We start from the raw sequence: 11,824 nt of genomic DNA, 5'->3' as shown, positions 1-11,824 counted from the left end.
TTCTTTCCCCTTTCCTTTTTGTTTTTGGCTAACATTCACTTATGAGTGAGTGCATACCATGCATGTCATTTTGGAACCGAGTTACCTCACTCAGGATGATATTTTCTAGTTCCATCCATTTGCCTGCAAAACTCAGGATGTCCTCGTTCTTAATAGCTGAGTAGTATTCCATTGTGCAAATGAACTCACATTGCCTGCATCCAATATTCTGCCTATCACAGATGAGGCCTCTATGACCATAGGGGGATGCACACTTTCTAAAATGATGTGGACTTGGAATGTTTCAAAGCACTGGACAGACCTGATGCTCAGCAGTAACAGGTCACTGGTCCTCAAGGGCTGACATTCCTAGAGGTCTCAAGCCACACAGATTAGATCCACCAGTGCTGTTCATCTCTTCTTTCACTTAACTCCATTGGTCTTCTTTTAATGTACCAAATGATGGATCATAACTTCCTGTGACAATTACACACACACATACACACACACACACACACACACACACACACACCTGAGAACATTAGAGTGCAGCCATAGGAATTCCTTTGGACTTAGACTATGCACTGTCACAGAGAAAAGGCTCCAGCAAACCTTCCTATTTGCTGCCATGTCGTAGAAGTAACAACCATCTCACATTGACAGTAATGCTGAAGAACAATGGTTCTTTGTCACTGGTTTAGTTGTGAGCTATGCTGCAGTAGCATGGGCAAGACACATGCCTCTTGCATGTTGTCACACAGGCTCTCTACACAAACAATGCATGGACCTGTGTAACTGCGATGCTAACCATAGCCTGCTGGGCATCACTGATTATCCCTCCACAGCTTCATATCTTCCTGACATACTCTTCTTTTTAAAGTGTTCATGCAAAGAGAAGTTCGGCTTCAGTATTCTACACCATTTTCTATATTTCATTTATTCAAAAATCATTAAGTTTTTGAATGCTTCCTAAACACTTCAATCAAGAGCAAAGTTATTTTTCAACTTTTAAAATTCTGGTGAAAGAAAATTCTTCTTTCTTGAAAATATGTGGCCTATATGTGGCAAAAACCATTATTTTTAAATAAAATATTGCTGTATTTCAATCAACTCCTATTTCAGATTGCTGAAGTGAGGTTCATTAAAAAAATCAATGGAATGGACCAAAATACTATTCCTACATAGATGCATATGCTTTGTATAAGGTAAATTTAGTATGTATTGATATAAATATTGATGACTATCTTAAAGTGAAGTAATTGCAATCGGGAATTTCCGGATTATTTCAGAAGAATAATATTTTCTCATACTTGTCTGCCTCAGAATCTTTCTGGGGAAAGATGGAACAAGATAAAACAAAATAATGCAGGAGCAAGCAAATCATTCTTGTCTGGTCAGGAGTTTTTACACATTATTTTAATTGCCTGATGTCTTATTGTAGGTAATGACCCATATATTTTATTTAAATTTGATATGGAAAAAATGTATGCTAAAGCAATTTTACACAGAAAAAAATCCATCTGAACAGCCCTTGACTTTAAAACTGATTCCTTAATGATAAGTGAAGCAATTTCTCTTTTCCTTCCTCCTTCCCTCCCATCCTCCCTCCCTCCCTCCCATCCTTCCTTCCTCCCATTCTTTCTTTCTGTCTCTCTTTCTTTCTGTCTTCTTTTTTCTTTTCTTTTTTTTTCCCTCTTCATATGCTTAAATGGATTTTCCAGTTTCTACTACAAGGCTCAGGTTTTTAAAGACTTCAGCATGATCTCTTCAGCACAGATTCTCTGAAATCTTGCAGGAAATGATGCTGTTGCTTCTCTTGGTCTTAATATCATCTACATTAAACTTCTGACTAAGGACCTCTTACTGTTGCTTATTTAATGTGAAAGCTTTGATTATTACCTTAAAATTTCCTTTAACTAGCATTGATATATCATGTTTTCTTTAGGTACATTACATTATCAAAGGAGATATTGGCAAAGCATTCTTATATGAATCAATTCCAAATTTGTGTTCAAGAAAAAATATAAAATATACACTCCAAAATAACTTTGCTTCAGTTTTAATTTCTTAGTAGAAATAATTACACACAAGAAGGCATCAATACAAAGTCATTGACCTTTTTTTCTGTGACTTCTGTAAGGTAGTTGTGAATATAAAATACTGGTGTTTGGCAAAAACTGACTTATTAAATAAAAGTATTAAATAAAACTCCTCTGTGGAAGTCATCTTCATACTCTACATGTGAATACATTTCTGTGAAGTAAAATGCAGCAATTTCTACCCTAGGAGACAGGAGGAATTGTTGGGTGGGCCCTCTCCCATCCATTCTCTCTGATTCTCCAAACACACTCGTCTGACTCCTGAATGATTTGATAGTTTTTTGGGTTTTTTTGTTTTTTTGTTTTTTTTTTTTGTTTTTTTTTTTTAAGAAATGCTCTTGTAATTGGAAAGTAGTTAAATTAGAAGCCAGAAGAAAACTCCTGATTGGAATATGCCGGTTCTCTTTTCCCAGATCTTCCTTAACATTGAAAGTCTCATTAGCTTATTTGATTTTTAATTCTTGCAGAATATCATTATGGAACTTGTGTTTGTTGGAAAGAAAAAAGTTTTGAACTCAGGAGCAATATAATTTGCTTGAGATTAGAGGAGTTGTTTCTTGGATAGAAGAACAAGAGAGATTTGTTTTTCAATACTTGACTTAAAACCTAATACAATGTCCAAGACAAAAGTTTTACATAATCAACTATTTTCTAGCATCCTGGAGAGGTAACGGAAGTTAATCCAGGACACTCTTGGATTTTTCTTTTTCATGGTGTTATCAAACATAGAACTCCTGTCTTCAGGTGGTGCCGGATTACAACACATAAACTTGTTTTCTTTCTTTCTTTCTTTCTTTCTTTCTTTCTTTCTTTCTTTCTTTCTTTCTTTCTTTCTTTCTTTCTTTCTCTCTCTCTCTCTCTCTCTCTCTNTCTTTCTCTCTCTCTCTCTCTCTCTCTCTCTCTCTCTCTATTTCTTTCTTTCTTTCTTTGCATATGATGCTAATTTTGGAGTCAATACTTGAAGAATTTAGCAGTTTTGAAGTACAATCTTTAGCCAAAAAGGAAAAAAAGTGCTTTCTTTTTTATTTATGAGGATAGAGTGTACTTCAAAACTGCTAGAAATGACTTTTGATGCTTCATGAGAAGTGTGGTTTGAGTTCTGCCCTTTGACCAATGACAGTTTTATTGCCATCATGAACAAGCCTCCTGGAATGCCAAGAGAACTCTCCTAAGTGCTTGCTTAAATGTCGTTGGCTTTTCTTTTGAGGGAAAAACACTCCATTTCTAATTATAAGCAATGGAGATCTAAGTTCAATGGAGGCACCAAAACACATCCGACCAAACAAAAGGCTCCTCAAATGTCCTCAAATATCGTTTCTTTCCTAATATTTTCCAGTAGGGGGAACTAAAGACTCGCCAAGCAGAGGCCTGCTTGGCTCAGGGACCTGCGTGAGTTCCTGTCAGGCGCTTTTATAATCACCTGAACAAGCACCAAACAGTTACCAAGCAAAGCTTTTGATCACACGTGGGTCCGGCCACAACGGCCATGTCAGAGCACCTTAGACAGTAGCAGGAAACTGATTGAAAGTGGCCTTCTCTAACTGTCCCCAGCCCTAATAGCATCTATTCGGTAGGTTTTGCTTGGAATGTATTCCCTTTTATCGTGCTTGGGCAGAAATTCCGCTCGAGCTCCTGTTAGCCTAGTTGGGTTATCAGCGTTCCTAAATCAGTGGCTGCTTTTCCTAATTCTCTTTTAGAGGTCCTAAAAAGATCGAAGGCTCTAGAAAACCACTTCCTCCAAGTCTTTTGATCCTCGACCTCCTCCATTCCCAGAGTCTTCTGCAGGACTCATTTATCACAAGGTCCCGAATTATAGTCAGTGAGTGTTGAGAGGTCAGAAGGCAACTGAGCAACATTAGCGCGATGCCAGTCCTCCCCCTATTTTCTCTTGGGGATTCCGTAGTTAGCCATAGATCTTGGCTAAAACAAGCCGGCCGAGGTTAGAGATAACCCTCCCCTACATCCACATAGTTGGTTTTGTGTGTGGTGCGGTGGGGGGTGGGGGGGTGGGCAAGTTCACTTACAACCACAGAGGGTGTATGTACACAAAACCTTTCTACTCCAATAGATACTTCTTTCAGTCCCCTGCTCTCCCTGTGGGCCAGCTTCTTTCTGGTAAAAGGTGAAGTGTGTGTGTGTGTGTGTGTGTGTGTGTGTGTGTGTGTGTGTGGTGATTTTAACAGGTAATGAGGCTGTGCCCTGGGTCCTGGAAGATTTTTTTTTTTTCTAGAAAAGCTCTTGTGCAGCTCCCGCAGACGGAGCGATGAATAATTAGGAAGGGCTTCCATGAAATCACTCACCGAGAAAATTACCTGCCCATTAAACGGGCCGCGTGAAGAGCAGGAGGCTGGAAGCCCACCTCACCCCTCCGGAGGAGGGAGGGAGGGGGACGCCCAGGAGGCTCCCAGAATGGGAAAGAGTTCATGGCAGTCCTAGCGAGCCCGCAGCGGTTCCACATTGGTTTATTTCGTCCCCCCCTAAGACTCATCGCTTGCCCGGTAACCCTTGCTCCGCGGACCCCGGGGAGGGCTGTCTCCCACTGCACGGGACAGTGATCGGGTGGAGGTGGAGATCCGTGTACACCCCTCCATCCTTCAACCCCTCCCGGGGGTATACTGGGAGCAGCTCTATACTCCCCTCCTCTCCTGCTTCCTCGCCTTCCCTCCTCCAAGTCCTTCCAACCCCCGGCAGCTGCTGGAGGAGGCGGTCGCAGCGCAGCCTCCGCCTCTGAAGCAGTGGCTGTCCCGAAAGAGGCTGGAGGCAGCACTACTCCCGGAGGCAGGACCACGCGTGAGCATCCTCAGGGCTCCCAGGTCCGGAGCTCCTAGATCTGGCGGCGCTCGCCAGCAGCAGCTGGACGCTAGATCTCTCCGGGGCGGCCCCTCCCGGGTGGCCGCGGCCTCAGCTCAGCCCCTCCCTCTTCCCTTGCTTCTTCTCCTCGCCCTCCTCCTCGCTCCCTCACCACGTAGGAGTTCCCATTCTCCACCCAAGCCGTCCTTCTGTCCTCTTTTCCTTCCTTTTGGAAACCAGAGACTCCGAGGGAGGCGACCAGGCTGCGGAGGAGAGGGCCGGCTCACAAAGTGCTGCTTTGACACATCCTTAGGATGGAAGTTAAGTGAAAACAGAACCACACAAAACAAAACTCCGCGAAGTGGTGCTGCTACGGAGGAGACCAAGGGGAGAGAAAACCCGGTGGGCAGGTCAATGGTTGCTCCGCAGCGCGTTGGCAAGTTTGTGGAACACTTTCTAGGAATTAGGTCTTTTTTGTACCCCCATCATCTTCTTGACTTCCGAAGAAAGAAGTTGTGTTTGGATTGCAATGGAGTCTAAGGAGACAGGGCTAGACGCACGTGAATAGTCCCGCCAGCTGGGCTGAATTTGTGGGAATTTAGGAAGCCAGCCTGTGGAAGTGCAGCGGCTCTGGAGTCCCCTGGGTTCATTCGGATGGCACCTAATGCGTCCCGTGACAGACCTCTTCACCAACAGCTTCCGATGTTGCCATTTTGCTCTTCTTGACCTTAATTAATCTCTAGGAAAGTCTAAACTTCGGACCTACCTCTTTTTTTGATACTTATTTTTGTACTTCTGCTCTCTGGGATTGGTTTCTTAAACAACCTGGATCCTTTTTCATATGTCAAAATGAATCCTCTGATGTTTACACTATTATTGCTCTTTGGATTTCTCTGCATTCGGATTGATGGTGAGTTTAAGCACCCCTTTCTTTCTGAGATTGTTGTGCCTTCTAAAGAAAATGACAGTGTAGTTGGGAGTGTGTTTGGCGAGGCACAAGCTCTTCAGGGCTAGAGGTTCTGTGTCTTTTGTTTCTAACCTGATGCTAGTGGAACACCTTATTGTTACTGTTATTGTGATTCATTAATTGGGGAGTTTAGCAATAAGTGATGGGCTCCCAGCTTAGAAGAGTAACTATTTAAAAACAATGCTAAGAAAGAAACCAGAATGGTTGTGACTACTCTCTCTCTTTGGTATTTGTTCTGGTATCTAAACTTTGGCTTAGGCATTCAACTGCAGAACTATAGTAGGAGATACTTGGAGGTGCATTCAGTGAGGATTTGATACGGGTATCTCTAGGTTCAAAGTGTATCACCTGTGTGTCCATGAATGCTATCCCAGCGCGAAATCAGAATGAAGGATTTAGATCACAGAGAGAAAACTGTCACAAGTGAGACTGGGCGAGGCTCCAGGAAGGAGGCAGTACCCACTCTGGGCTGGCTGCAGGCTGGGAGCCCTCAGCTGAGTCCCCAGTGGGCAAACACAATGGAGACTCAGAACAGGTGCTGTAGGTATCTCCCGCTAGGCTGTGCCACTCTGTCGAGTAGACAGTTTTCAACCTCTGCTTTTCCTGTCTTTTGTTCAGAGTTAGTTTCCTGGGATAGCCTCCCTGAATATCAGGTTCTTGTGAGATCATTACCCAAGCCTTTCTGTAGCTGTTTGAATGAGAAGTATTAATAATTATAAATATACTGTGGGTTTCTTCTTTGAAACTAAAACATATTTGGTGTTAGCTTTCTAGGGATATATATATATATATATATATATATATCCCTCAGTGTTATATATGATGAGTGGACTGAGCCACCATGTCCTAAGCATGGCAATAACTTTCATTTCTAATGCTTATAAAGAATCTAAAGCATATTAATCCAAATATTTAAGACACCACGATAACATGTTGCTACATAAACTTTCCTTTGAATTCATTACTTGGGACATTGCCTATTATTGCCCATCTGTAGGAGCAACTGTGGGTCTGGCAGCTGCTATGCAGAGCCTGAGTATCAGACTCAAAGGGAAGGCTATCTATAAACACAAGGCAATATAGAAGATGAGTGCACCTACTGCCAAGTGGCTGTTTTCATCTGCGGAGCACATGAGTTCATTTGCTCTTCTCCAAGTAATAGCAACCCAGAAGCAGTGAATGTGGGTACAGTGTTTCTCCTTCCCTGAAAAATAGTAGAAGCTTAGGATTTGGTGACTTCAATTGACACTGTGGTGATTTCTATCATTATATCAATACCCATGTTATTTCTAACAGGCTTGCTTTTACACTACCTGAATATCATCCTAACACAAAGGTTTATGCATTCCAAATATGTTTGATTGTGGTACTAAGACTTTTCCATAGCAATGCATTTAAAAATTACATATTGGAGGTAGAATTATCATCATTTTTAACATTAGAGTCTCGGGGAAGAATACAATTAAACTGCTTCATGGACGTGACAGAGGGATTCCGAAAAGATTATTACAGAATGCAATTAATGCACTAAGATGTTTGGATATGTATGAAACAAATGCAATTAACCAGTGTAGTGGACCAGCAGCACTTACACTACTTCTGTCTTCCTTTTCTCCCACACTCCCTCACTTCCTCTACCCCCTCCTATCTGTTTTATCCTTCTCTCTCTTCTTTCCTTCTTTCTCTTGTATGCCCTACCCTTCCTCTTCCTCCTCTTACCCCCTTCTTTATTCCCCTCCTCCCTTTTCTCCTCTCTAAAGACATGTCTGGAAGCTTTGTTCTGATTTTCCATTATAAATTAAAGAGGCAGTTTTGGGGTCTGGATCATCTGCATGCAAGTGCATAGTAATAAAATGAAAAAAAAATGCCTACAGGTAAAAGAGTTAAGACCAAAGAGACAACGTGAAATTTCATATATATAAAACTAGTTTGTGTTTAGAATCTGCTGGGTCAGAATCAAAGTCATTATAGACATTCTTACTGAATTTACACATAGCCATCCATTTGACATTGGGTTGTCTTTAGGTACTTCAGAAGGGTGACAGCTCTTCCATGGGGATTGTTGAAAATTTGGGATGTGGACAATACTGCCATCTAGGCTGTTGCAAGGCTTGGGACCCTGCATTCACATACTCAATGAAGAGGCTGGTGTATAGAATCCCTCATCTCTGTGCTCATCCTGGATTCTGTGATATTTATTTACTTATTGTCCTTCTCAGAGCTGTGGGCTTATTTTCCACATGAATTTCAAATTTAGAGAAGCTTGTACCATTCCAAAGATATACTGACTATCCTTGTGCTCAACATAGAAATTAATTTTATTCAGTGACAAATGATACATAGATTTGCATTAAAATTTGCTTGGTGGGTTATTTATATGTGCATTTTTATGGTGCATGAAAAAATGTTAGAGTTTTGCCTCCTCATAGAAAATTTGTGCTAATATTATTTATGAGTTTTCAGAATCCTTCCTTATAGCAAGCCATGAAGAATAAATACTGAGTTAGTTCAGAACTGATGATGAACTTAAAAAAATGTTTCATGTGAAGATATTTTTTGAAACAAATAGCCATATTGAGGGTTTGCTGCCTGTAAAATAGAATGTGTAATGAATTTAGGCTTTGTTTAGTAAATTTTGCTTTTAAATAACAGTGGTTTCAATCAGTAAAAGGGATATAATTTGAATGATTGCAAGATTTTAAATTATAATCCCATCTCATATATCAATTTGATAATTTTACAATACTTCTGAAAGGTGTTTTCACAATGATAATGGTTTTCTCTTCTTTACTCCTTACCTATTACTAAATGAAAATGACACATGTGGTATTTGGGGAGATAAAGATAATGTGTGTGCACAGCGCAGATGCATAATCTCATATAGGTTTATACATTTTGCTAAAGTGCTCCTTTCAGTAATGGGCTCATTATCGTAGCCATATGTAGCCCATTTAAGAACTTGAATTGCATATAAGTAACCTGAAATTTGTTCTTGTAGCTGAGCAGTAATATCACATTTGAATTGGCTTTGTTTGAATAACCTTTGATGCTATGCAACATGCGGACCATAAACCAAAAGGATTACTTAGAACATTAAACTGGAAAATCTCAAAGTAAAAGTCATGATCATGCAAACACACACACACACACACACACACACACACACACACACACACACGGGGGTAGGGAGGAAGGGGGAGAGAGGGAGAGAGAGAGAACACAAAAAGCTCTTGTCATTTTGCTTCTGACTAGCTTGTAAAAATAGCATCTTTGACAGTAAAACTATGGAAAGACAAGGAAATAGCTTATACATGGATATATATATATATCCCTGAAGCAAAAGATAAATTTACTTCTCATGTGCAAATTGGCTTTTGAATAATGTTAGAAAAATGGAGGAGGGATTATCTTGTATGTATGTATGTATGTATGTATGTATGTATTTAATGTATATGAGTACACTGTAGCTGTCCTCAAATACACCAGAAGAGGGCGTTGGATCCCATTACAGATGGCCTTGAGCCACCATGTGGTTGCTGGGAATTGAACTCAGGACCTTTGGAAAGAGCAGTCAGTGCTCTTAACTGCTGAGCCATCTCTCCACCCCCTCCAAAGATCTATCTATCTATCTATCTATCTATCTATCTATCTATCTATCTATCTATCTATCTATCTATTTAATATGAGTACACTGTAGCTATCTTCAAATAAGCCAGAAGAGGGCATCAGATCCTGTTACAGATGGTTATGAGCCACCATAAGGTTGCTGGGAATTGAACTCAGGACCTCTGGAAGAGCAGTCAGTGCTCATAACCATTGAGCCAGCCACTTACTTTTATTCTTATTTTTCTTCTGCTTCCTTCTTCCTCTTTCTTCCCATTCCCCTTCCTTCCCTTTTTCCTTTATTCTTTTCTTCTTTATGTTTTGGACATTGTAAAAGAAATTAGAGAGACTTTTTAAAATTCGATATCTTATATACATTTCACATGTTATCCCCTTTCCCAGTTTCCCCTCTGACCCCCCCCCCCCCCCCCCCCCCCCCCCCCCCCCCCCCCCCCCCCCCCCCCCCCCCCCCCCCCCCCCCCCCCCCCCCCCCCACTGCTCACCAACCCACCCACTCCCACTTTCTGGCCCTAGCATTCCCTTACATTAGGGCATACAGCCTTCATAGTTACAAAGATCTCTCCTCCCACTGATGACCAACTCAGCCATCCTCTGCTGCATATGCAGCTAGAGACCTGAGTCCCACCATGTATGCTCTTTGGTTGGTGGTCTAGTCCCTGGGAGCTCTGGGGTTAGTGGTTAGTTGATATTGTTGTTCCTCCTATGGGGCTGCAAACCCCATCAGTAGAGACACATTTGAAAAGTGAAGGAGATTGTATACAGTATTTATAAAATGGTAATTGGTCAGATTTACAGCTAAGGGTGTAAATATTTGTTTGTTGTAGGTGTATGTAACTTTGGTTTACATATCCTTACTTTTCTTTATGTTTGTATACTATGTTTTTCAAACCTTGACAAACAGAAGTTCCAGATCTGTCTTCAAGCAAAAATAGAACTTATAAAATAACATTTTATAGAATTAATATTAAATAGCAAAACTGTCCTCTCTCTTTCAGTTTCTCCAGGTACAGACCTTCAAATCTCAATCAGTACATGACAGGCTATTAATTTTCTTCTTTAAAAGATATTGAATGAAAAAAAATGACTGAATGATTATTCTCTTTTTGAGGAGAAAGTTTTGCAAAATCCCCCTTTGAGTCTTTTAGTTGGGTGCTATGTCAAGATGAATATTTAACATTGTCTGTGGCATGTACCACACACACCCCAACTACTTATCTATAATTCAAAATAGTGTTGGAGTCACCAGGCCTCAGTCATTATTGTGTTCTTCTTCATTTCCACCACTCTTCACAATCTTTCATCTCATCCATATGTATGCTGACGTCTCTGAAACGTCCTAATCATCCCGCAGAAGAGTTGGATTTACCATGATGGGTCTATAGCTTGCCTATCTCCAGGGCCTGGAACACTGTTTGCCAGGTCCCTCTGACTATGTGGCATCTTAGCTTAATAACTAATGACACTACAGCAAATTCAAGCCCAGGATAGAACATGCCATTTTGTAGTTATTTCCATCTCAGTAAATAGCTTCATTATTCCCATTTTTGATGATCCAAACTAATGAATCATCTTGACTTGTTCTCATGCCTCATGCCCAGCTCTTCATGGAACATCTGAAACTTAGCTTGATTTTATCACATTTTTCTCATCTACCATCTTATGAATAATTTAAAACACATTCTAAGCTAAAAATATTCTTCCGTGAATGTCAAATTTTTATCCAGATTCTAGAATTATTGATTCTGCTTTATTAATACTAAGCAGTCAGGCTTGGTAAGCATCCCTTCCCTTTCCCCTTCCTAGTTCTCCACTCTTTAGTCAGTAGGATCTTCACTCCACATGGAAATGAAATGTGTGTTTTTTCTGTAGCTCTCTGCTCCTGGCTTCCACAAAGCCTGGAACAAGATATGCAAGACTCTGTGAATCCAGACTTTCTTCTATCTTTTCAGTGGCTCAGACTGTCTGCCTAGAATAAACATGTAGAGGAAGTCGTTTAGCTGACCCTAGGTCTTTGTATGTGATCTTTACAGAAAATGCCCTAATCTAGATCTTGGAGCTGGTAAAGTTACTCAATTACTTATTGATATTGGAATTTGATTCAGATATCATCTTTTTTTGGAAACATGGACTATGAAAACAAAACAAAACAAACAAAAAACTTTCAATTGCTGTAAGAGGTTCCTGATATAATCAGGATATAAAGAGAAATTGTACATGATTGGGCTTAGAATTTTGGTAGTCTCAGTCCTTGATGGTAGACCCCAAAGCTTGGGCCTGGAAGAATGAAGAACTTCATGTGAGCACCCAGTGGAAGGACAACACTGCTCATGTCGTGAGTGGGAAGTAAAAGTTAAGAAAGGGAAGA

General features: G+C 40.7%; 1 protein-coding gene across 17 annotated transcripts in view; it reads left to right on the top strand.

The window, feature by feature from the left end:
* The window catches only part of Robo2 (roundabout guidance receptor 2), a 1,509,792-nt gene that overhangs the window by 1,004,967 nt on the left and 493,001 nt on the right, over positions 1-11,824 (top strand). For 5 of the 17 annotated variants that reach the window (XM_029470225.1, XM_029470221.1, XM_021184412.2 and 2 more), the window contains exon 1: positions 4,804-5,778. The exons of the other annotated variants lie outside the window; for them this stretch is intronic. In XM_029470225.1, coding sequence (XP_029326085.1) covers positions 5,718-5,778 — 61 coding nt within the window. In that variant the 5' untranslated portion in view covers positions 4,804-5,717. Of the gene's footprint in view, positions 1-4,803; positions 5,779-11,824 lie in introns of those variants that run through there. 17 annotated transcript variants of the gene reach the window in all.

The sequence above is a fragment of the Mus caroli genome, chromosome 16, assembly GCF_900094665.2.
Source record: "Mus caroli chromosome 16, CAROLI_EIJ_v1.1, whole genome shotgun sequence".
NCBI classification, from domain to species: domain Eukaryota; kingdom Metazoa; phylum Chordata; class Mammalia; order Rodentia; family Muridae; genus Mus; species Mus caroli.
This window is presented reverse-complemented; position numbering and strand designations above follow the sequence as displayed.